At 42.5% G+C, this 26,682-nt stretch overlaps 1 protein-coding gene across 1 annotated transcript in view; it reads left to right on the top strand.

Moving 5' to 3' along the window:
- The first annotated feature begins 442 nt into the window (after window positions 1-442).
- Window positions 443-26,682, top strand: part of PGM2 (phosphoglucomutase 2) — a 38,410-nt gene continuing 12,170 nt past the window's right edge. Inside the window, exons 1-12 of the mRNA XM_007098922.2 lie at window positions 443-595; window positions 5,622-5,789; window positions 10,325-10,431; window positions 14,153-14,237; window positions 16,269-16,352; window positions 16,491-16,684; window positions 20,388-20,577; window positions 21,785-21,882; window positions 22,982-23,162; window positions 23,251-23,344; window positions 24,769-24,898; window positions 26,010-26,199. Coding sequence (XP_007098984.2) covers window positions 545-595; window positions 5,622-5,789; window positions 10,325-10,431; window positions 14,153-14,237; window positions 16,269-16,352; window positions 16,491-16,684; window positions 20,388-20,577; window positions 21,785-21,882; window positions 22,982-23,162; window positions 23,251-23,344; window positions 24,769-24,898; window positions 26,010-26,199 — 1,572 coding nt within the window. The 5' untranslated portion in view covers window positions 443-544. The remainder of the gene's footprint in view (window positions 596-5,621; window positions 5,790-10,324; window positions 10,432-14,152; window positions 14,238-16,268; window positions 16,353-16,490; window positions 16,685-20,387; window positions 20,578-21,784; window positions 21,883-22,981; window positions 23,163-23,250; window positions 23,345-24,768; window positions 24,899-26,009; window positions 26,200-26,682) is intronic.

Genomic DNA, 26,682 nt, shown 5'->3' with positions numbered 1-26,682 from the left:
GAACTTTCAGGATGATGATAAAGACTTTCTCGCATGCCTGGTCTCAGCAACGCCCTCCCCACCCCCGCTACCCCGGGCACCCCTCTCCCCCCCACCCTCCACTACGCTGGCCCCCCCTCCCACACTACCCCCTCATCCGGCCCAGCTCCTCCTCCCCCACCCTCTCCCCACTCCCCGTCCACGCGGAGGCACTCGGCTAAACTGCTAAGAGACTGAGTTCATCACTTTCCTCCAAAACACACCCTTCCCAGCAGCGCGTTCTCCCAGCCCCGCCTCCGCCTCTCCCGGCCCCTCCTCCGCTTCTCTCGGCCCCGCCTTCGCGTCTCCCGGCCCCGCCTCCGCCTGGCCTGGCCCCTCCTCCGCCTCTCCCGGCCCCGCCTCCGTCTCTCCCGGCCCCGCCTCCGCCTCTCTCCGCCCCGCCCCCGCGTCTCCCGGCCCCGCCTGGGCCTCTCCCAGACAGGCCGGAAGGGCAGTCCTTCCCCACTGGGCTGCTGGCAGCGCCTGGAAGACAGCGGCGGCGGCTCCGGGAGGCTGCGGTCTCGGCATGGACACCCGGCTGGACCAGGAGACTGCGCGGTGGCTGCGATGGGACAAGGTGAGGGACGACAGGGTGTGGGAGCGTCGGATGGAGAAGTGGGGTTCCTCTGCACGCCCCAGGAGCCCCCACCTTTCCTGCGGGGAGTGCGGGTGCCTGAGCTTCCTTCCCTCCGGCCGCTCGCAGCTGCAGGGCCCACGGCCGGTGGAGAAACGGAGGTGGAGTACCGAATTATGAATATGCAGATTACGACCTGCTACGACCTGTCATAGGGAGACACCCCCTTGAGGCCACAGCTCGCTCCCTCAGCTGCCGGGCTCCCTCTTTGAGGAAGTGGAACCCACCGGGGCATATTGATGCAAGGCGCGGTTGCAATACATCCACACAAAGGAAGTAGAGCCACTCACTGGTTGTATTACTTACAGATTCAAGGAGAGGGGGGCGGTATGCAGAGAGCCGGGGCAAGGTCAGTCCTCCGTCCCAGGTCTGACGTCCCGGGGAGCCGGAGAGAGGGCAGGGTAGCAAGCACCCAGTATAAGGTGGTTAGGGCGGCGGTCACTAACTTTTCCCCGGGCTGAACTCTAAGTGGTTATTTAAAAGATGCCCCGGGAAAAGCAAAGGAAAACTTGGGGCGGAAATCCCTCTGGGTGTGAGCAGGGTTATAAAGTAAAATGACTTGGCAGCAACTCAGAAAGACTAAGTTGTTTTTCTCATCAAATGCGGGAAGACGGAAGAGGAGGAAGCTGGGGTGGCCAGGCCTCCTTGTGTTTGGCCTGCACGTGGCAAAGCCGGGGCAAGCCCGGAAAAGTTGTCCCGGGACAAAGCCAGCCCTCTGGCCGTCTGGGGCTCCAAGTTCGGGAGAGGGAGAGCGAGCCCGAGCTGATCTGAACTCGGCGGGGCTCTGGGGCCGCGTCCAATTGGGGCGTGCCCGCGTGCCCGCGTCACTCGGACGGCTGGCTCGTCCTTTAGTAGTACGCTGTGCATCCCCAGAGACCCAGAATCGTTCCGTCCAGCCTATTCCTTTTGCTCCTGGGAACTTTGCAGGGAGCAGTATTCCCATCCACCTCTCCCAGGTGCTTGGTTGAGAACGTGCGTGCTCCTGATTGGGCCCGCCTGGCTTCAGGCGTTTTCTTCTGGTCTCCGACTTTGTTGGAATGACAGAAGGGAACTCCTTGAGCACAGCACCGCTAGCTTTTCTCCTGTTCACTCTCTTAGGTGCAGGAGCAAAGAGACCCCGCAGCAGACAGCACCTCCTCCCTTCTTTAACTCTCCTACTTGCCCCTTGGGGCAGGCTGTTTGTTTTCCCGGGAATGTTCCTTCCTCTTCTGCTGAGTTTGTTTCTCAAGCTGTTACTCCTGTTTCTGGCCTGAACTTACATGTGATTTATGTAGAGGGGCCTTCCCTGGCAACCAGTGATAAATTATGTCTCCCTAATTGGTCTGCATTGCTCAAAGCAAAACAAAAAACAAACCCCCCCCCCCAAAAAAAAACCCACAAAAACTTGTTTGTAAGTGTATTTGTTTAATGTCTGGCCCGCCAGGGCTGACTTCGAAGGCAGGACATGTGTTGGGTGGCACGACCCTGTTCTAGGATGGTCCAGCACTTGGTACGATCTTCTGCTGTCCTGTTTTGAAATTCACTTGTTGAACAAGGAGTCCCACATTTTCATTTTGCACTGGGCCCAGACAAATTATACAGCTGTGCCTGTCCACTCCTCCACTAACTTACATGGTTTTTAGAGCCTGACACAGGGCACTGGTCTTAGCAGACACGTAAAATACTGGTAGGGTGAAAGAAGGCAGATTGTAAGCTCTGTCAGCAGGGGCCAGGCCTTCCTCCTTCCCCGGGGCCCCTGTACTTGAAATGTGAGCACATCCCGCCCAGGATGCTATTGGCAACTCCTTGGGTGGCTTTTCTTTTCCTGGAAAGACAGCCTGGTAATTCTTTAGGGAGGGGAAAATGTTTCCATTTGTGATAACTTCGTAACTTGAGGTGGGTAGAATCCTTTTAAAGTCATAATTGATCATGTGTTTTAAACCCATGAAACATTCTCTTTGAAGAAGTCAAAACCTAACTTCTGCAAGATCTTGTATCCGTATATGGAGAGAGAGTACTTCCCTGGGTAGAGGCAAAGGGGATGTTATCCTTTTTAGTTTTTAATTTCTACGGCTCCTCTTGCTTGTTTTTTCCTGTCTCAGCGTCTTCCTTGGTTTGAGACAGACACCGCGTGGAGAACGTCCTGCCCACCAAAGGCACTGCAAGCCCTCTGGTCTGATTCCCCCACGTTGTATAGCTGACCCTGTCCACTCCCTCCCTCACTGGTGCAGAGGGCCTGACACAGCACACTGCACAAGGCAGGCACCCTCTGCATTTCCACTGTGCTTTCATCCCCTGTGTCTCAGCTGTCAGCTTTAGTCACACTCAGGGCCGGCTCTGATCTCTGCCGCCCTCTTGACTTTGTATTCTTCTCTCTCTGCCTCCTTTGGTTTCTCTCAGGCTATTAGGTCTTTTATGGCTATCAAAGGCCAGGTGGCATTTTCCAAATCTACCCTGTACACAGGGGAATCACTGGATATTGGGTGTGACCTTAAAGTCTGTGTTTTCTCATTCACTCAGCAAATATTTATTGAACCTCTTTAATGTGCCAGATCTGAGCCCTTCCTTGAGGGCACCTGACAATCTGATTGCTCAGATGGTGCTCTAGGATCACCAGCTATCGCTCTTAACCCAAAAGGTAGGGTTTTACTTGATCCTAATCAAGGTAGAACAATATGGTAATGTGGGCTCCATTCCAGAAAGCAAAGGTTTTATTGCAATAGCATTTCAAATTTTAATGGCGTGGCATATCTTGGCTGCATGTTCATTTAGCTGGATCGTGACTGTAAGATAAAGTGCTTACTCTCTTGTTCCTCTGAAGTCTTACTTTAAAAGCCTGATGTGGAATTAATGTGATTTTCATTTTCCTCCATTCTTAACATTTTCTGCAACTCTTGTACAAAGAAAATAGGGCAATGTAAAATGAACTTAAATGGTTCCTATGAGCATCTATTTGAAACAGTTCATGTAATAGAAAAGGCACTAGGTCAATGTTCAAGCAAGTCACTTAACTTCTGAGGATCCCCATCGACGAATTGGGGTTTTTGTTATGTGTCTCTTGCACCCACTGCATGCGTCACATTTGAGAGAATTGTACGAATTATGACATGACAATAGTAAGTTTTTTTTTAAGTTTATTTATTTATTTGAAAGAGAAAAAGCTTGAGCGGGGGAGGGGCAGAGAGAGAGGGAGAGAGGCAGAGTCCCAAGCAGGCCCTTCATCGCGGGGCTCCAACCCAGGAGTCATGAGATCATGACCTGAGCTGAAGTCGGACGCTTAACTGACTGAGCCACCCAGGTGCTCTAGTAAGGTTTTGATTTAAATTGTATAATCTCACAACTCTGTGGGAAAATTTGAAGATATTAGGGAAGAAAATGAACTAAATGCCAAGCAGAGAAAAATGTTTTACATTAATTTGATGTAAAGTACCTCCAAACCACCTTGTAAAGGAGGTTCTAGACTGTTCCCATTTTACAGATAAGGAAACTGAGAATTCAAGAAGCTAAGTAGGCTACCCAAGTACACAGAGTTGGTACGTGATGATGTGACTGGCATTCCATTCTGGGTGTTAGATCACAAAACCATGTGTTCATTCCATTTCTCCAAAAGCACTTGCCTTGATGGGCAAAAAAATAACATAAAGGAGAAAACGGGGCTCCTGGGTAGCTCAGTCGGTTAAGCGTCTGGCTTCCGCTCAGGTCATGATCTCACAGTTTGTGAGTTTGAACCCTGCATCAGGCTCTGTGCTGACAGAGCGGAGCCTGGAGCCTGCTTCGGATTCTGTGTCTCTGCCCCCTCCTGCACCCCTGCTCATACTCTTTCTCTCTCTCAAAAATAAATAAACATTAAAAGAATTTAAAAAAAAATAATAAAGGAGAAAAACTATTTTCTTATACTCACAACACTTCCAACCCCAAATGTGTGGTTTTTCCACAGCAAGTTAATTTCCAACTCTCCATGGATACCAACTGGGCATCCTACAATGTAACTCAATTCCGACACTAACTACCCAGAGTCAGCACAGACCTCCCTCTCCGAGCTTAGGGGCGCCGTCCCACAAAACTACCCCCACTTCAGATGTCAGTCCAAAGCCCCAGGTTGTCACCTGGCCAACCAGTGATAAGTCAGGGGTTCCCGAGACCCCCTCCTCGGGTTTGATAATTTACCAGAACCACTCACAGCCCTCAGGAAAGCACTTTACTTACTATTACCAGTTCTATTATAAAGGATACAACTCCGGAACAGCCAAATGAGAAAGCTGCATAGGGTAGGGTGTGTGGGAAGGGCTGCAGAGCTTCCACGCCCTCTCCAGGGATGCTGCCCTCCCAGCACCCCAAGTGTGCAGCAGCCTAGAAGGCCTCAGAATCCAGTTGCTGAGAGTTTTTGTGGAGGTTCTGTTAACCTAGGCGCAATCGAATCATTGGCCACTGGTGAGTGGACTCAATCTCTGAGCCCACCAATCCCAAGCTGGTTCCCCTGGCAACCAGCCCCACCCTCAGGAGTCACTCTATTAGCATAAACTCCCGGTGTGGTTTGTAGGGGCTTATTGTGAATAACAAAAGATACTCTCACCCCTGCCTCTCAGGAAATGCCAAGGGTTCTAGAAGCTCTGTTCTAGGAGCCAGGGACAAAACCAAAATAGTATTTCTTATCATATCACAGTATCACACATTATAATTTTTAAAAAATTGAGTCATGGGTGTTGTACACCTGAAACTAATGAAACATTGTGTTTAACAATAAAAAAAAAAACTTACTCATATTTCAAATTGCAAAACTGAGAAGCCATATATATATGGCTCTTCAAATATATATATGTATGTGTATATATTTATATGTATACATATTTACATATATATGTATCTTTTCAGATATATACATTATTCCTCTATAGGTTCAATCATTGTGGGGTTTTTTTAATATATATTTCAGATTTTTTATTCTGCTATTCAGCTGGCTGTGTCTGTTGTATACATTTCTGTTTTGCAGAATCCTTTAACTTTGGAGTCAGTGAAACAACTAATTGCAGATGGGAATAAAGAAGAACTAGAAAAATGCTTTGGGGCCCGAATGGAATTCGGGACAGCTGGCCTTCGAGCCCCAATGGGAGCAGGAATTTCTCGTATGAATGGCTTGACCATCATCCAGACTACACAGGTACCACATTTTCATATTTCTTGATCATTCTTAACACATCCCCAGCGTTAAAAGATAAAACTGAGGCATGTTAAACATTTTTTTTTTTTTCAACGTTTTTTTTTTTTTTTTTTTTTTTTTTTTTGGGACAGAGAGAGACAGAGCATGAAGGGGGGAGGGGCAGAGATGTTAAACATTTTAAGAGTTGGTTTCTGTTTGAATTGGTCAGTGCCAAACCGGAAGTAGTTAGCATCCCACTGGCAGGGGCTGGAAGAAAGACTTACATAGGAGAGGAAGAGGCAAGGCAAGGAAATTAGAGGATTGGGAGTGGTTGCCTTATTTGGGAATGTCTTGCAGGCAGTTTATGATTAGCTGTCCTTAGGTTTTAATTTCTTAACCTTTAGGCATTTACAGGCTTGGCCTTTGGTTTGCTTCTATAGACTATTAAGGCATTAAGCCTCCTCAGTCTAATGGCCTTGATGTCTAGTTAATATAACCCCAGGCTCCTTTTGCATTTGAGGGACCTAATTTGTTTTAATTATGGCCGGGTCTTGTGGGTTTGCCAAGGCACAGGGACATTTACTCAGTAAAGTAAGGCTTGTGCAGTTGGTTAAAGGGGTAACTTGTTTCAAAATTCATACAAAACTCATACAAATTCAAAATTCATACAAAATTTATACAGCCTAGGTGGCTCAGTCGGTTGAGTGTCTGGCTTTGACTCAGGTCGTGATCTCACGGTTCATAAGTTCGAGCCCAGCATCGAGCTCGTTGCTGTCAGAGCAGAGCCCGCTTCCCTATCCTCTATCCCCTCTGTCTTTGCCTTCTCCCCGCTTGTGCTTTCTCTCTGTCAAAAATAAATAAAAACATTAAAAAAATTCATACAGCCTTCCTTTCTTCCTTTCATTCAGCAGAGATTTATTGAATGCCTACTCTGTGCCATGCTTTGGAGATATAACAGTGTGACTCAAACAGACAGATTCCCTTGTGGAACTTTCATTCCAGTGCAAATCCACCTGCTAAACTGATGACTTTTATGGTTTTGTAATTTTTGCAATGGTGGAGCAGGTGCAAGCATTGAAAAACGTTTCTAACTACCAGAATACCCGGGAGCTGATTCTATTTCATTTTAGTTTGTAGTATAGGTGGAAATTACTGCTGAGTTCCTTTGCCTTCATTTGTGAATTTTACTGTCAGAGTCTACACCCAACTGCTAGGAATAGACATGAATCCTTTGATGAAACAGAAGAGCTCCCATGGAGTACCCAGAGTTTTGTTTATGAGGGAAATGAAGAACAGATTATTCTCTTTCTTCAACTACATATGCTTGTTTAAAAATGAAGGTGGCTTTGGGGCACCTGGGTGCCTCAGTCGGTTAAGTGCCCGACTCTTGATTTCAGCTCAGGTCATGATCTCAAGGTTTGGTTTGTGAGATCGAGCCCTGTGTCGGCCTGTGCACTGACAACATGTAGCCTGCTTGGGATTCTCTCTCCCTTTTCCTCTGCCCTTCCCCCACTTGTACTTGTGCACTCATAAACGTTCTCTCTCTCTTTCAAAAAAAAAAAAGAGAGAGAGAGAGAGAAAATGTAGGTGACTTTAACTCTGAAAGGTAAAAAGGCTAGAAAAAATGACTAATGATTACGTGTACCTTACACGTATCTCCCAGCATAAAAGGCAGACTTGAGCATGTTCTAGTGAAACCCAAATAAGGAAGTCTTGTGTAAGGGTATGGACTTATGCCATGGGAACCCTGGCTACAAATTTCTGTAAGCCATAGGGCTCCCTGAGATCTTCTTGGAGGGAAGGCTTAGAATGGAGCGAGCCTGGGAATCCTGTTCTAGTTTATGGTTTGCATGGGATCGTGCCGCTCGGGAAAGTCACCCTCTGCTCTAGGTACCAGGGCTGTATAACTAATCGCCCAAAACATAGCGGTTTTGAACAACAACCACATTTATTTTGCTCACACATCTATAATGTCGGGACAGCTCATCTCTGCTGGACCTGGCATCCCTTGAGCCAGCTTAGAGGCTGGAATCACCTGAGAGCTCATTCAAGCACACGTGTGCAGTTACTGCTGACTTTTAGCTGAGAGCTAAGCTGGGGCTGGAACGTTCTGTGTGCCCCGGGCTTCCTTACAGTATGGGTTGGAGAGCAGCCAGTGACAGCATCCAGAGAGAGTGTGCACAGTTGGAAACCGTATTGATTTTTATGACCTAGCCTTGAAAGTCACACAAATTCACTCCCATCATGCTCTGTTTGTTAGAACGACTCAAGGCTGTTCCTGTTCAAGGAGAGGGCACATAGATACCCACCTCTCAATGGAGGAATGTCACTGTCCCATTAGAGAAGCACAGGGAATGGGATGTATCCATCTGGCTATCTTTGGAAAGTCCAGTTGGTTACGTCTCCATTCGGCTTAATTGCTAGGGGATTCTAAGGGATTCAAGATGAACTCGGAGCCTTTTCTCCTACATTCATCTACATCTAGTTTCTGAGTATGATGAAATCTATCCTCAGAAAGGTCTTAGGCCCTGTCTCACACATCGTCTCCCCTAGGGGAATTGGCCCCTTCTGAGAGGAGACCTTGTGATTGTTAAGAATCCCACAAAACTGAAATGAGGAGACCCTTTAAAGGTCCGCTGATTCAACCAGCCACCCCTTGTGATAATTTCTTCTACAGTCCCCACCACTTTGACCTGATTATCCAGCCTACTCTGGAACATTTATAATGGGAGACAAGGATGTTTAAATGTACGACAGTTTTATGACATCAGCAGGTACATTTTTAAAGTCTTAGGAGTGGTTTCAAAATCAGAGAAAGAGGATTCCCAGGACAAACCACTCATAGTTTGAGATTTTGAAAGTGTACAGAATTCCTTTATTATGTCCCTTGATAACATTTCAATTCTGAAAACCTCCCTGATCCCACACTGAGTCCTCTCTAGAATAAACTTTCCCTCTTCCCTTAGCCATTTTCTCAAATCCTTAGTCTCAGCTGGCCCCAGTGTTTTTTGTTTTTTGTTTTTTAAATATTTGTTTATTTTGGGGAGAGTGCAAGCGGGGGAGGGGCAAGGAGAGGAAGACAGAGGATCCAAAGTGGGTTCTGCACTGATAGACTGACAGCATCGAGACCAATGTGGGGCTTCAACTCATGAACCCAAGAGATCATGACCAGAACTGAAGTCAGACACTCACCTGACTGAGTCACCCAGGTGCCCCAGCCTCAGAGTTTTTTTTAAAGAAGTTTGGTGCTGTTAGGGTTCTGGGCTTACACTGAGTGCTTTTTGTGCCCTTAAACACTGGGGCCATAGGACAGGGGTTGAGTGGGGCTGGGGAGAGGGTGCTGTCGCTGATGGAAGCCTTAGAAGCATCTGAGTACCTTCTGGAAAACCCACAAAACCAACGCACATGTGTCTTTATTTCCTATATCACTCAAACTCAGAAGATCAGCCCAACACAATATTTTGGGGGAAAACTGAAGGCATTCTCAACGGGTACTGCTCTGGCCACAAAACTGTGAAGTATCTCCCCTACCAAAAATAAGTTATGTTTATTTTTAAAAGACTTCCTTCAAGGGAGGGGACCAAAAAAAAAAAGACTTCCTGCAGTCGAGGTGAAATAAGTAATATTCTTACCCAGTCAGCCAGAGTTCTATTTGTTCTGTAATAAAACCTTTTTTTGTCCAGTGATATAAACCTATTGAGTTCAAAGTTCACTGTTTTCTAATCTTTCATATTTCAGATCGATGTGAGGTTATTGCACACACTGAGATACAGGAATTGCATGTTCCATTAATTGTAGGCAGATGATAATAGCCCAAACTCTGCACAATTTTTATGTGTATAATTGGCTATGCCATGCAATTAGACTGATAAGGCCTCCATAAAAGTTTGGCTTGCTAGAAAACAAGATCACAAGTAGAACAGGTTTAGACCAGATGATTGCCAAAAGCTTATAAAGCATATTAAGTTTCTTTGACCTTCTGATGTTACCGAGTAGGCTGAAACGTCTGAAACACTTCCCTGTCCCCAGACATTTTAGAACTAGTGTAAAGGGAGGAATATAGACTTTAAAGGAAAATAATAAAAATAATGTTCATAACAGCAAACACATAGTGCTTACTTGGTGTTGGATTGTCAGCACTTAGCATATTAATTCAATCCTTAAAACAGCCCTTTGGGGTAGGTACTGTTGTTTTCGTAGAAAACAGAACAGGAAACTGAGGCACCAAGCGATTAAGGGATTTGTCATTTGCTCATAGGTGGCAGAGTGGAGTATGAAGCCCACAGATGCTGTGTGTTTTGAACCCCTGCACTATACTGCCTGCAACCAGACCCAGGCAGAAATCCAGGCTCTGCTGTTCATGTGTCTGGCAAGCCTCCCTGAGCCTTAACTTTCCCATCCATAAAATGGGATTCCTTGGCAAAACTCATCTGGGGGTTATGGATAATAGATACTAAGTATCTAGCACAGTACCTGATACATATAGTTAGACAATAACTGAAGCTGTTAGTTTCTTATTGTTCAGTGTGTTTCATTATCCGTGGGATATTTTTTAGGGATTTTGCAGATACCTGGAAAAACAATTCAGTGACCTGAAGCAAAGAGGTGTTGTGATTAGCTTCGATGCTCGAGCTCATCCACCAAGTGGAGGCAACAGCAGAAGGTATTTAAAGATATTGAAGAAGCCTTTTTTGGTAGTGTATTTGGTGGGCTTGTTTTTAATCACTTTACATTCATTTGTCAGCTACATGGCTTAACTATAAAAAGGAGTCCATTCTGCCTTGCAACTTTAAGAATTCTGGTTTTTCATTTAAGGGAATGAGATTATTTAGACAATTTAGAAGTTAATATGTATCTAAATGAAAGACATTTTTTTAAACGGGCAACATTATTTCTCCCTCTCGCTTTCTTCCTCTTATGTCATTTTTTTCCTCCACTATTCATAAGCCGCAGGAGCTTCTTCCCATTCTTGAACACCTGCTTTAAGCTGCATTCTTAGATTGTTTCCAAACCACTGGGACCCTCTTGTAACCAAAGGCAGACGATGACGGTGATGAGGGGAATAGCAATTATTTGAGTGCTGAATATGAACTAGGCCCTCAGGTGTTTACTCATTTCATTGTCACAACAGCCTATAAAGTGTACTTTTATCTCTGTGCTCTGAGATCATGACGTGAGAGAAGGAGCCACAATTTCAGCGTAACAAAGCTGACACCAGCGGTCAGCAAACTTTACTTCTAAAAGGTCAGTAGTAAACGTTTTACACACTGTGGACTGTACAGTCTGTCACAACTACTCGACTCTGGCGTGGAGCACAAGCACAGGCATAGGTTTTACATGCTGAGTGGGCATGGTGGTGTTCCAGTAAAACTTTATTTACAAAATGGGCCGTAGATTGCCAACCGCTGCTCTCGACTCCCTTTTTTACTTGAACACTTCCCCTATTATGATGAATTTTTTTGTCACTCCAGAGTAAGAGTATTAGTAGTTTCTGAGGTTAGAAGAACATACAAATATTTAATATTGATGAAAAGTCTCCATAACTTTAGATAGTGTAGGATGAGTTCATAGAGTCCTAATCTTTGTCCATCAGGAGTTTCTAATCTAAGAGAGAAGCATTGACAGGAACCAATGTGCAGCTTTGAGGAGGGGAACATAGCCAGGGCATAAGATTAGATGACACCAGCCACCAGACTGAACTCAGAATGACATAAGATTTTTGCTTTTAAGCTGCAGGCTCAAAAATGTGTTTTTTGTCAACAAAGCAAGAGAGAAACTGTAGCCCTGTATTTGTAAGAGAGTGATGTAGTATCAGCCAGAATATCAGTTTGTCAGTTTTCACTTCGTGAATTTACAGTTAGAATTAGGGCATAAGCATGCGCTTTCCTGGCCCCAGGGGCAGGTCACATCCTCCAGCCAGAGCGCACCCAGTGCACGTATGTGGCCAACGGTGCCTGTTTAGCTTCTGAAATTGCTTCATTTTAGGCTGACTATCCTGCTTCTGGTTGATATATCCTTCAAACATGTTCACGTTATCAGTGAAGTTACAGATATCTCTTGCTCTGGCCTTGGAGCCATATCATTTCCTTGAAGTGACTGCCATATGAGTTTATGGTTCACGTCTCAGTGTTTGATGGGATGGAGTGGAGCTCAGGGTCGCTCTCAATCACCTACAACATGCAAGATGTTTAGAACTTGTAGCATAAATATTAAACCAATACCTGGTAAAACCTTCGTGATGAGTAAATGGAAACTTCTTAAAGAGCTGGAAATGATTGGTCTCAGAATTTTATGTAAGGAACAGTTTATTTATTCTTTAATCTTCCAATTTTAAATATCTGGTGGGAAACATAAACAGTAGCTGTCAAGCATATGCAGAGAACACATTGGATCTCTCTTGTGCAGATCTGTAACTTAGTTTGTATATGTAACATATATGCTGAGTGTCTCCCTTGCTCCTTTTAAGTCAGCGCCTTTAAAAGCAGCCAGAACACATGATAAACATGTCAAGTCACTTCAATTCTAATAAATGAAGTTTAGACTTAATTCAGATTTTTATTAATATTGTTTTCGCTGAGTTTTATTTTTTATGAGTCTCCTTGTATGGAGCCTTTATTTTTTTTCTAACTGTCAAAATCATTTTTGTGTTTCTGTGGATCCTAAGAATTTTAACACTTGAGTTGTTAAAGCACAGAGATCTCTTTGTGCCCACCCAGCTCCAAGAAGAGTGGGCTGGTCCTCAAGAAATACTTGGGGAGAGAATGAATATATATCTGGTTGCTTAATCCTGTAATGGTATAATGTAGTTCATTGGAAGAAAACTGCTCAGTTATTGTGATAAAATATTTCACCGCAAGCTGGAAGAAAGATTCAATGCCCAGTTCTGTGTCCTGCCCTAAGCTAGCCACCATGGAAGATGAGAAAAATGTCAGTGTCAAAGATTTAAATCTTCTTTTACCCTCTTGCACTGTTGGTGGGAATGCAAACTGGTTCAGGCACTCAGGAAAACAATGTGGAGGTTCCTCAAAAAGTTAAAAATAGTACTACCCTGTGATCCAGCAATAGCACTGCTAGGAATTTACCCAAGGGATGCAGGAGTGCTGATGCATAGGGGCACTTGTACCCCAATGTTTACAGCAGCACTTTCAACAATAGCCAAATTATGGAAAGAGCCTAAATGTCCATCAACTGACGAATAGATAAAGAAGATGTGGTTCATATATACAATGGAATACTATTTGGCAATGAGAAAGAATGAAATCCTGCCATTTGCAGCAATGTGGTTGGAACTGGAGGCTATTATGCTAAGTGAAATAAGGCAGTCAGAGAAAGACAGATATCATATGTTTTCACTCATATGTGGAATTTGAGAAACTTAACAGAAGACCACGGGGGAAGGGAAGGGGAAAAATAGTTACAGAGAGGGAAGGAGGCAAACCATAAGAGTCTCTTAAATACAGAGAACAAACTGAGGGTTGATTGGGGGGGGGGGGGTGGGGAGAGGGGAAGATGGGTGATAGGCATTGAGGAGGACACTTGTTGGGATGAGCACTGGGTGTTGTATGTAAGCGATCAATCATGGGAATCTACCCCCAAAACCAAGAGCACACTATATATAGTGTATGTAAACCAACTTGACAATAAATTGTATTAAAAATAATAATAATAAAATAAATTAAAAATAAATTAAAAATGAATCTTTTCTTAAACGAGTTCATGGAGCCAAGATGTATATATGCCATATATGTGTGTGTGTGTGTGTGTGTGTGTGTGTGTGTATGTATACATACACACACACACATACACACACCACATGCATACTCACATACATATGTCAATATGCCTTATGTTTTATGAGAACATCTAATCAAATGCTAGTCTGTGTGGCTCATGCTGGATTGTGATAACTTCAGACTGGGATTTCTCAGCCTCTGCACTGTTGACATGTGACTTCATACTGGGTTGGGTAATTCTTTGTTGGGGACTGCTGTGTGCATTATAGGATGTGCAGCAACATCCCTGCCCTCTAGCCTGCTGGTAGCACGTACCCCAGTCCCCAGTGACAATCAAAAATGTCTCAGACACTGCAGACGTCCCACGGGGGCAGAATTGCCCTCCGCTGGGCTCAGCCCTGGCTTAGCTGCTGTGTGGCCGTTGGACATGGGATGACTTCTCTGGCTTTCCTTGGCCTTAGTCCCATGTCTGTCAAACAAAGGGGTGGAACGAGACGACTCCTAAGATTCCTCCAGCTTGAATGCTCTATGCCAATGGAAATATAACAAATGAACCTAAAGAAGTGGGCGGGCATTCATTTCCTGCTTCACTGTCATGCACAGTCCTGACAGCCCTGTTCTCCTTTCTCCCCCATCACACTGCATTTCCAGATTTGCCCGACTTGCTGCAACCACATTTATTACCCAAGGGATTCCTGTGTACCTCTTTTCGGATATAACCCCAACCCCCTTTGTGGTAAGTATCCCTTTTGTTTATAATTTTCTATCACGGGGTCAGGGATAGGACATGGCTGCATTTTAGTCTTTGGGCTTTGGGTATTTATGTGACAGAAGAGTCCCTTGGCATTTATCAGACATTCTCTCATCTCTCTGGACATGTTTTCCCACATTCTAGTAATACTTGTATGGTGTTCAACTTTCAGTATGTCAGAATTGATTTTTTTCTTTTTTTTTAATTTTTATTATTTTTTTTTTATTTTTTAACATTTTATTTTTGAGAGAGAGAGACAGAGTATGAGGAGGTGGGGAGCAGAGAGAGAGGGGGACATAGAATCCGAAGAAGGCTCCAGGCTCTGTGCTGTCAACACAGAGCCCAATGCTGGTCTCAAACTCGTAGGCCGTGAGATCATGACTTGAGCTGAAGTCGGATGCTTAGCCAGCTGAGCCACCCAGGTGCCCCAGAACTGATTTTTTTCTAAGTGCAGTTTTCCTTTAGTTACCATTAAAAGGATATTTTAGCTAGTTAGCAAAATATTTTGTTGGTCATCTGTGTTTTCATTTGATTTGTAGTTGTTTTTCTCACTGGCACAACGTCTCGGGTCCCAAAGGAAATGTCTTGGGTCTAAATCTGAATTTACCTCAAACTGTGCCTTACCCTGAATATTTTTGAAGTTGATGCGCCAACTTTTTATACAAATGTTTCGTTCTAAACGCTATTCATGACCAGGACAAGAAGCATGCTTGGCATATTTTAGTAAGATTTTATATATATATATATATATGTGTGTGTGTGTGTGTGTGTGTGTATGTGTGTATATATATATGTGTGTATATATATATGTGTGTATATATGTGTGTGTGTGTGTGTGTGTGTGTATATATATATATATATATATATATATATATAATCCTTAATATAGCAGAACCTAAAGAAAAAGACAATAGGGACTATGACAACTGTTGTTTTTAAGTACCTAGAACTTTTAGGAACAGGGCCAGATGCTGAGAATATGCATTTTCAGAAATTAAGCCAACAACATGCTTAGAATGCAGTTATTTACATGGAGTGGAGAAGAGAACGTATAAATACAGAAGGCAGCCCCACAGTGTGGTGCTTTCTGTCTCTAGTGAGCTGACAGGAAGGTGCATCACCTCCCAGATTGTAAATAAGCCAATTCACACACGATGTCCCATGCAAACGTAGCTCAGATTTCATGGTTTGATGGAAAGATTGCAGTGTGTTCAAGCATCCTTGGGCTTCTGTACTATATAAGTGTTAACTGCCATGATTTTTATATCAGACACGAATCATAGGAGTGTGTCGTGATCACTTCCCCATGCTGTAGAGTGGTTCTCCTTTTTTCTTTGCTTCGGGGATGGAAAATAACTCCTAAAGGGACAAATGACCACAGAGATGCTTGCTGGGAGGCTGGAGGGGGACAGATGGTTAGAATCTCCGGTTGCCTGTGTGTAGGAAGTCTCAAAAGCAGTATCATAGGGAGGCTAAGCCAGCCCCTCTCCCCATTTGGAGAAGTAGTCTTGTAAAGGTGGGGGGCTGAGTAGAAATACAAGGGAAGGATTTCTAACCCTGGAGTAGGACATAAGTGAGCAAGCTACAGGAGCAGTCTCCATTTCTTCATTTCCCTCCACCGTTTCCTAAAAGCAAATGGGAAAGAAGAGAAAGCCATTGGAGGGGAGAAACTGAATCCAGACGCTTCTGTCCCAAGCAGAAGGCTTAAAAGAATGTGAAATGAAAGATTAGACCTTTTTGTTTGAACAGTTTTCTCGCTCTACCAAGTGGAAGACAGAATGAGAAGAAGGCACCTAGGAAAATCCCCACGTGCCTTGTTAGGGTGCACATCCTAGAGTTTTGAGCCATGAGTTCACGCTAAGGGAAATATAAGTATACTTGGGTGTGGCACAAAAATACTGAATGATGCGTTATTTATGTTTATTAAAGGAAACATCGATACAAATAATATACGATAAACACACTAAGTATATCCTGTTCTTTGTTTGAAACGGTTCTTTTTTCCTGCCTGCACAGCCCTACACAGTGCTGCATTTGAAACTCTGTGCTGGAATCATGATAACTGCCTCCCATAACCCAAAGCAAGATAATGGTTACAAGGTATTCATTCTGTTTTTTTTTTTTTTTCTCTCCACACCTGTATCCTTCTATGTGCATCCTATACCTTTACGGTATAGGTAACAGAGGCTTTATTTCCATTGACCCTAAGCCATCTGGATATGTTCCTACATCCTCCAGGTCTACTGGGACAACGGAGCTCAGATCACCTCTCCTCATGACAAAGGGATTTCTCGAGCTATTGAAGAAAATCTAGAGCCATGGCCTCAAGCTTGGGATGATTCTTTACTTAATGGCAGTCCACTGCTTCATGACCCAAGTGCTTCCATCAATAAGAGCTACTTTGAAGACCTGAAAAAATACTGTTTTCACAGGTAAATGGATTGTAAATTCACCTCAAGTGAGTTGAAATTTGTGATTCAGCCAAGTTCTATCAGTTTTCATTAATTTTTTCTCTTCACTCGGTATATCTTCTGTAGCTGTATCTGGTTTTAGAGGCCGTAAGTCAGGGGTTGGGCATTTTTCTTGAAAGGACAGATAATAAATTTTGTTGGTTCTGTGAGCCATTGTATTATTACAACTACCCAACTGTTGTGGTGGTAGGAAAGCAGCTATAGATGAAACACGAGTGAATGACAACAAACATAGCTCAGTTAAAAAAAAAAATTATTTACAAAAGCAGGTGGCTGACATATTGGCCATACTTCGTACTTCAGTGACCTCTGTGGTAGAATCATAGATACGTATATATATACATACATCTACACACACGTGTATATATGCATGTGAGTGTGTGTATGTGTATATGTATATAAAAAAAAAACTTGCTGAAACATGGCAAAAGGAAACACTGATGTTTTGTATCTTTCCAGAAATTTTCTGTGCATATGCTAGCATATTGTATGTGTAGTGTGTTTCAAAACCATAAACAGGAATATAGCGTGCGTGTAGTTTGTTCCGTGCCTTTCTCCCCCCAGTTAGTCATGGATACCTTCTGTGTCAGCCCCTACTAGTCCTGACTCCTCTGCTGTAAGGGATGCTGTACACATTGATTTAACCCGGTGGCTCAGAGACTTGATACGTACAGTTAGGTAAGAAGCAGACCAGCTGAGTAACCGTGTGGTCCTTCTGTAGCATGCTGTGGGTCCCACCACTGCTGACTGTCCTCCAGCAAGAAAGCACTGGTTTTAAAGAAGCATAATTTCTAGACCGTCTCTAATATTGTATTTGTTGGACCACTGGGACCAGTTGCAGCTGAAGGGAGCGGCCCTACAGGCTGGGTGTTAGCATGTGCAAATGGAAGTCCAGAGCGGCCAGATCACCTGATTTGTTCTCCGTAAGAGAAATGAGAAACCTAAATTTTCCATGTGAAATCTCCTAATTTTTAAATACTGGCGACCATTTTGCAACTGGCGTGTACGAGGGTAAGGGTTTCGAGTTGTTTGCTACTCAGAGCACTGGCGGCTCGCCTCGGCACAGTTCCTGGAGAACCTGTGTGTGCGCACCTGTGCGTGTGCGTCATAGGAGACATTTCTGGCATCAGCGTTCTACGTGCATTTACAAAGTTGGCAATGATTAATAGACTGCTCTCCAAAAATGTTATTCTAATGGACACTCCCACCAACGTTATCATAACAATATCAAATACAATGATGGAATATATCGAGTATATCTTAGCAGTGTATGATCCACACATCTTACCCATACTGAGTATTATCAAATTTCTTATTCTGCTAGATGAAAGGAGTGTCTGGGGGCGCCTGGGTGACTCAGTTAAGCGTCCAACTCTTGATTTTGGCTCAGGTCATGATATCCTGGTCCTGAGAGCCCGCTGGGAGTCGGGCTGTGTGCCCTCTGCACCGGGCATGGAGCCTACTTGACAGTCTTTCTCTCTCTCTCCCTCTGCCCCTCCCCCACTTGCACTTGCCCTCCTGTTCTCTCTCTTAAAAAAAAAAAAAAAAGGTAATATTTTATTTGGATTCTTTAAGTATGAATAAACTATTTTTTCATATCCATTTAGCCTATATTTTTCTATGTGTTTATTCATTTTTTTGCATCTGTGAAACCTCTTTGCTTACATAGAAAACTAGTCTTCATTTATTTCAAATATTGTTTTCCATTCTGCTCTTGTTGCCTTTGGACTTTTTTATTGAAACTTTTGGATGAAATCTTATAAAAAATTGATTAAAAAGTTGACTTTTTAATTTATGAGTTCTGAATTTTATGTCAGATTTAAGACTTTCTCTACACCAAGATTATTTTTAAAAATCCCCTTTTTTTTCCCTGGGACTTGCATATTTACATTTTATAATGTTTAAATCTTTTCTTTCACTAGTGATTTTTAATTGTGCCTGAGACACAAAATAAGAAAGCAGATTGGGGCTTTTTTTTTTTTTTAAGTGTTGTGGTTATATCAATGCATTAAATTGAAGAATCTATCTTTTTTAATTGGAAATTAAAAAACTGTCTCTTTTAATTGGAAATATCACCTTTATCAAATAATTTCTTTTTTTTCTTTTGAAGTTTATTTATTTATTTGAGAGAGAAAGAGGGCATACCAGTGGGGGAGGGCCAGAGAGAGGGAGAGAGAGAACCCCAAGCAGGCCCTGAACTCTCAGCACAGAGCCCGACATGAGGCTTGAACTCACGAACCTTGAGATCATGACATGAGCTGAAATCAAGAGTTCGATGCTTAACCGACTGAGACACCCAGGCGCCCCTATGAAACAATTTCTAACAAAAATTGAGTGCTTATATAGATAACTTCTATAGGACTTTCACTTGTGCTAATTAATTTAATCTCATTTTAATCCTCACAGTAATGCTGAGGGTAGGTTCAGGTGTATTATCATTTTATAGATGAAAAACTTGTGACACAGAGAGGTTAAGTTAATAACCAACAATCACACAGCTTATAAGTGGCAGAGCTCCTAAATTCAGAGTCTGTCTTCAAAGCATGTTAACGATGAAGCTTCTCATATATATTTTCTATGTCAAATTTGATCTACTTCTGCTCTCTATTCTGTTCTTCTAATCTGCCTTTTTATATCTAGTTCTAAACCCTTCTAATTATGATAGCTTTATAATTCACTTTAATATCTGAGTGATTTTTTTCAGGTTTGTTCTCACTAGTCTTTAGCATATTTATTTTTCTGGATGCATTTTATTTCTTATTTTAAGAGAAGACCTCGTGCATTTATTCACTTTCAAAAGAAATGGACAATAACCTAAGATTCCAGCAGTCAGAACACTGGAATTTTTCTAAGTCTTATTTTTACCTTTCTATTACCTTTACTTTTGATATTTACTGTTATTCTATTTTAAGTCTCCGGAGCCAGGCAGTTTGACCAATAGGATTGTTACTTGACAAAGAAAAAACATTTTTATACATCCCTATATAAGATGTTCCATCACATTTTGTTAAAAGGGACATTTTGAAAACCATTTTGAAGCTAGTTAAGAGGACTTGGAACTGAGGCCCTAGCACAGCTACAGGTGGGCACCCACGAGCAGCTGAGTCTCTCCTGGAACCTGAGCCCAGAGTTCTTTCTTTAATCCCACTCTAGGTGCAAAAGCTATCGCATAAAACAGACTCTGAAAGTAATCAGATTTACTGGAAATAACTACAGAGTAAAATTTAAGGCATGAATATGTTGGGAGTAGGGTATATATTTGGGAAAGAGTGAATAAGTTTTGCTCTTTTGAAAAACTTTTTAATGTTTATTTATTTTGAGAGAGAGAGAGCACGCACAGGGCAGGGGCAGAGGGAGAGGGAGAGAGAGAATCCCAGGCAGGCTCCGTGCCGTCAGCACAGAGCCTGATGCAGGCTATCCCTTAACCCCGTGAGGCCATGACCTGAGTCAAAATCAAGAGTTGGACACTCAACTGTCTGAACTACCCAGGCACCCTGCTTCTTTTTTTAAATGGAATTAGATAGTTGTCTTATATATCTTTATTACATTGATTTCTTCCTTTCTTAGCAATCTGGTTCCTTAATAGCAAAGTTTCTAGTTTTGCAAGCCATATTTAAATATTTTATCTGTATTTTATCCTTTCTCATCATATGTTTAATCCTAGGAGTGTGAACAGGGAGACCAAGGTGAAGTTTGTGCACACCTCTGTCCACGGCGTGGGTCATGACTTCGTGCAGTCGGCTTTCAAGGCTTTTGACTTTGCTCCTCCTGAGGCTGTTCCTGAACAGAAAGATCCCGATCCTGAGTTCCCAACAGTGAAATACCCGAATCCTGAAGAGGGTAAAGGAGTCTTGGTAACCTAATCTTTTTTGTCCTAAAACTTACCTCTTATATTGAAACTTCTTACTATCAAGTAAAATAATTTTTATGTATTTTTTTTAGTTTTGTAAAGTTTTATTTATTTAAGAGACAGAGAGAGTGAATGGGGTGGGGGGAGAGAGAGAGAGAGAGAGAGAGAGAGAGAAAGAGAGAGAGAGAGAATCCCCAAACAGGCTCCACACTGCCAGCACAGAGCCTGGCACAGGACTCGAACTCACAAACCATGAGACCATGACCTGAGCCGAAACCATGAGTGGACACTTAACCAACTGAGCCACCCAGGGCACCCCTTTTTATGTGTTTTCATTGTGCTAAACAAAAAACCCAACTTTATCATGAGAAATATTTATATCTATTAGTCATCCATTTCTTATAGGAACCTTCCAAACACACATCTTAGCATCAGGATGTGAGAGCTGAAATTGAAATGATATTTTAAATTGAATTGAATTAATGAAGTTAAAATTTAGTTTACCCTGATTTCTTAATGTTAAAAAGAAACAGTAATGGAATGAATATTTATCACATGTTTTTTATTCCTTAATATTTTTATTCTGGAATTTTCCTAATATGAAGCAGAATTATTTAAATTATGGTTCCTTTAGCCTTTTTTTAAATTTATTTTTTTAACATTTATTCATTTTTGAGGAACAGAGAGAGACAGAGCAAGAGCAGGGGAGGGGCAGGGAGAGGAGGAGACACAGAATCCAAAGCAGGCTCCAGGCTCTGAGCTGTCAGCACAGAGCCCAATGTGGGGCTCGAACCTATGAATCATGAGATCGTGACCTGAGCTGAAGTCAGATGCTCAACCGACTGAGCCACACTGGCACCCCGCTTTTAGCCTTTTTAAAGGTTAACAGTGATATTCAGCAAATTGGCTTACTTTGGTTTGTTTTGAGGTTGATCACTTGGCAAGGCCTAGAAACATCAGTCCAGCCACACATACGCTATTAAATGTGAGGTGAACCCCACGGGCAGGTGTGGGTCGTGTGTTGCTGTTCCCATTATCTGACCTCTGGCTTAGGAAGTAATTCATGATCAGCCAAGACCAGCTCCAGAAATAAAACTCAGCCTTCGTTTGGGGAAAGTTTTTTTTTTTTTCCTCAAGAACTGAATGATTTTAAAGACGGCAATATGCTCAGTTCTTGACTGAAATAATCTTTTCTTTTCCTACTTTTTCAGACCTTATCTTTTGCCTTGGCTGACAAAACCAAGGCCAGAATCATTTTAGCAAACGACCCGGATGCTGATAGACTCGCTGTGGCAGAAAAGCAGGACAGGTACAATTGATTGGGATTACCTATGTAGTAGCAAACATAACGGGTGACTTCTTGAGCAGTTAACTGCTCCTGGAAATATTTACTGTTCATTGTACACATCATCACCTCACTGAACTTCCTGTTACTGAACCTCTAACATACAGCAAAATGCAGTTCTGGGGCCCACACGATGATTGGCGAGCAGAAGGCAGAGTAAACAGCCCAGGGTGTATTTGGAATTGAAATTACTATTTCTCTTCTCTCGTTTCATCATCAATTTTATAATTAATGACTCAGTTCCTAATGCAGGCAAGTACTTTGTTTGGTGCTGGATTTACAGGTCAGTATTTACTGAAGGGTTTGCTGCAGGAGCTGTACCTTCAAGGAAACGTTGAATTCAGGTCGAGTGGAGCAGAGAGGAATAGCACTGGGGTACCCAGTGTTTAAGACAAGTTTGGCCATAGAGTTTGTGCAGAGGAATAAGACGTAAGTGGAGGGGAAAGATGAAAAGCAGGCAGGGTCCAAGCAGTTTTGGAGGTCAAACGGCCCACGTGATGTCTTGGGAGCAGCGAGCAAGCAGGTTTAATTCTAATCACTTTCTAGGAAGTTAAGCAAGGTGGTACATGCTAAAACGCAAGATGTACTGCTAGCCACCCGACTACGGAGAGGAAAATGAATCACACATCTGTTCTGTGGTGTCCTGACCATTTTAGTGCAAACTCACTCTTGAGACACACTAGGATATTGACCTCTCAGAACCTCAATACTGACCAGACCGAAAATTGAGATTCACACACTATAATCCTGTGGGGGGCAGGGGAGGAACGGGGGCAGCATATTTCTGTCATCTTTAAAGCCAAACCCTTTGACAAAGACAAATAAACGTGTTATGTGTCGTTGCTCTTCAAAGATGGGATGTTGGAGCAAACCGATTGAGACAGAGTAGCTGCTCAGATGTTTGTGGTGAAGTGACACTTTTTCGACCAGTTATTTAAGCAAGAGTGACAAGAACACTCTTATAGAAACCACTTTGAGCCTCGTTTGGCTTAATTGTCCCGTCCCAGTCACTTCAGTGTCTGTCTTAAGATCACAGCAATGCATTGGTTGTTCTTTCTTTCAGCGGTGAATGGAGAGTGTTTTCAGGCAATGAGTTGGGGGCCCTCTTGGGCTGGTGGCTTTTTACTTCTTGGAAAGAAAAGAACCAAGATCACAGTGCCCTCAAAGACATATACATGTTGTCCAGCACCGTCTCCTCCAAAATCTTGCGAGCCATTGCCTTAAAGGAGGGCTTTCACTTTGAGGTAAGGTGTTTCTGGGACGCGCTCTTAAATTTCTTTTTCTCTGTAGAAGGTCTAAGGCATTTCTTTCTCTTTTGGGTTATCCCTTTAGGAAACACTAACTGGCTTTAAGTGGATGGGAAACCGAGCCAGACAGCTAATAGACCAGGGGAAGAATGTCTTATTTGCATTTGAAGAAGCTATCGGTAAGAAGCGATAATAGTGATTGTAGCATTAGTTAATATATAGAATGCAAATAAATGGGATTTGGATTTGGGTTCAAAAAATTAACAGTAGAACAGGAACACACTGGCGCTCAAAGAGCACTGAACTGTCCTACCCCAAAATTGGCATCTCAGACATGCTTTCAGCTGAAAAGAATATCTCTTTAAAAGCCAAGCCATTAATATAAGAAAGTGAATCCTTTCCCTGGATGACTGAAAACAGTGATGTTCTGCCCATGAATGCTCGTAGCTCAGGAATCATGTATTTGGGGGAGTTGTGGTATTTCCTCAACTGTGGTGTTGATCTCCAGGTCTGATATGGTTCACTCCTGTTCTAAAAATGCTGGGCAGACATCTGTCCAGAGGAAGAGACAAGGCCTGGTTGTAGGGCTTTCATCAAAGTGACTGTCACCCAAAAGGACAGCCTGAGTTAAGTCAGAGTGACTGGGAAACGCTCGTCAGTTTACGTAAGGAAAAAGGGGAGCTAGGTGTAGAAACTTGAAATTCAGATGTTTATGTGAGGGATATTTTAGCTACATGTTTAGTAAAAGCTATTATACCTTATACTTATTATATAAGAAGATTCACCTATTCCCTGCAGCACAGATGCTCACATATTATTTAACAAATTAATAATAGCTCAGCTTTTGCTTTTTTGTCACAAATGTCAGTCTTATCTTTCTATAGCTTTTTATTAAAAAAATGTTTTCTTCAAATATTTATTGCATATCAGTTAAGAAATGGATGAACACTGACCTCAGTCTATAGCACTTTGCATCGATCTAATTAGTAACCACACAAGAGAGCATAGGCTAGGTGTCAAGGTGAAGGATGTAACTCACAAGAACTATTGGAATTCAGAGAAGACAGAAGAAGCATTGACTAGAGCACCTGGAGACTATTTTGTGTGAGCTGGAGGAGTTGGGGCTGGACCTAGGGAATGAACAGTTGATCTAGGAGGGAGAATCTCCTTATAGGTTATTCAACCAGTACATCTTGAAGGCCTGCTATGCACTAGACATTGGCCTGGATTCTCGAATATAAAAATGATAAATGAGGGGCGCCTGGGTGGCTTAGTTGGTTAAGTGTCCGACTTCTGCTCAGGTCATGATCTCGTGGTTCGTGTTTGAGCCCCGCATCGGACTCTATGCTGACAGCTCAGAGCCTGGAGCCTGCTTGGGATTCGGTGTCTCCTTCTCTCTCTCTGGCCCTCCCCCACTCATGCTATGGTTGTCTCTCTCTCTGCCTCAAATATAAACATTAAATTATTTTTTAATTTTTTTTAAAAAATGGTAAATGGGAAGCATTCACATGAGATGGGCAAGTTGCATATAGGTGTGTGCATGTACGGTGTTGTAAAGGAACTCACTCCTAAGCATGTGTGTATGACGCGTGTTTCTCTGCAGGATATATGTGCTGCCCTTTTGTTCTGGACAAAGATGGGGTCAGTGCCGCTGTCATAAGCGCAGAGTTGGCTAGCTTTCTAGCAACCAAGAATTTGACTTTGTCTCAGCAGCTAAAGGCCATCTATGTTGAGTAAGTGTCTATTAATTCTGTTTAACTGAAGTAATAGTGTTAAATATTTTCTTATGGTTCTACGTGTGAGATACTAATATTCTTTCTAATGCTCTTTGGTTGTGAATTCTATTTCTTTTTCTTTTTTTAATGTTTATTTATTTTTGAGAGAGAGAGAGAGAGAGAGAGAGAGAGAGAGAGAGAGAGAGAGAGATGGAGTATGAGCAGGGGAGGGGCAGAGAGAGAGGGAGACACAGAATCCAAAGCAGGCTCCAGGCTCTGAGCTGTCAGCACAGAGCCCTACGGGGGGCTTAAACTCACAAACCGTGAGATCATGACCTGAGCTAAAATCGGACACTCAACCGACTGAGCCACCCACGCGCCCCATGAATTCTATTTCTTATGAAAACTAAAGAATCATCTTTTCTTTTGATACTTAACCATGTAATGGTAATTATCATTCATGATTGCACGAATCCTTAACAAATGAGGGCATCAGTTGCAGAAATAGCTAATTGAAGAATGTGATTTTAAGTATGTGATGTCAAAAAAGATTAAAGGTGTTCATGAAATCTCTATTAAGTTTTTAGAGCAATGACCCAGGTCTGCCTTTATAAAGTGCAAAAGCAGCCCGTGGCAACACGTTGCAGTAAGACTCTTACTTACAAATACAGGCTAAATGCCAGGCAGCTGTTTGGCAATCCCCGGGGTCAATTGTTGTACCTCTTTTTTATGCTAAATTATTCCTTTGAAGGTACTCATGGCTATTTGTTTCATTTGGTTTAAAATATACTGGTTGACAAATGTACACTGTGTGGAATTATGCGTTCCTCATTTTGCATATTTGTATTTCCTTAACTGAGATATAACTGACATTAGTTTCAGGTATGCAATATAGTGTTTCAATATTTGTATATATTACAAACTGATCATCACAGTACATCTAGTTAACAGTCGCACCACACGTAATTACAAATATTTCTTCTTATGATGAGAACTTGTAAGATCTATGCTCTTAGCAACTTTCAAATATATAGTGTAATATTATTAAATATAATCACCATGCTGTATTTTACTTATTCTAATGAATTTTTTATTTAATTTCTAAAATTATTTGTGTTTGTTTCCATAGGTATGGCTACCATATTACCAAAGCTTCATATTTTATTTGCCATGATCAAGGCACCATTAAACAATTATTTGAAAACCTTAGAAACTATGATGGGAAGAATAATTATCCAAAAACTTGTGGCAGATTTGCAATTTCTGGTATTAGAGACCTTACAACCGGCTACGATGATAGCCAACCTGACAAAAAAGCTGTAAGTAATATCTTTTATCAGTTAAACACTTCTCTATTTACCTTCTATTATACTTGGCATAGTTTGACTTATTGAATCATGGAGTTAGTTGAAGCTGATTTTAGGCATACAGGCATTATTATAAATAAGCTATCAAAATACATAGAAAGAGTAGGGCAGCCCACCCTGGTGTCTCTGAATGAGTAGATCTGGGGCGGAGGCCAAGAATTTGCATTTCTAACAAGTTCCCTGCTTGTTATATGCTAATATTACTGGTACACACTTTGAGAACCGTTGTTTGCTTCCTGGTTAGTTTTACCCTATTCTCTGAATGTCTGGGAGCTGTTAGCTATAAAGCATGAGTTCGCATTCTTCACATCATGTGGATCTTCCACTGGAGTCAAAAGAAGGCTCAGATATGGCCGAAGAGTATTGCTAACTAATGGCAGGAGATAGGAGGAAGAGAGTAAGAATAGCCTTATGAGATATTAGACATCTTGTTAG

This window comes from Panthera tigris, chromosome B1 (assembly GCF_018350195.1).
Source record: "Panthera tigris isolate Pti1 chromosome B1, P.tigris_Pti1_mat1.1, whole genome shotgun sequence".
In the NCBI taxonomy this organism is placed as follows: domain Eukaryota; kingdom Metazoa; phylum Chordata; class Mammalia; order Carnivora; family Felidae; genus Panthera; species Panthera tigris.
Note: the sequence above shows the minus strand (reverse complement) of the source record. Positions and strands in the feature narration are given on the sequence as shown.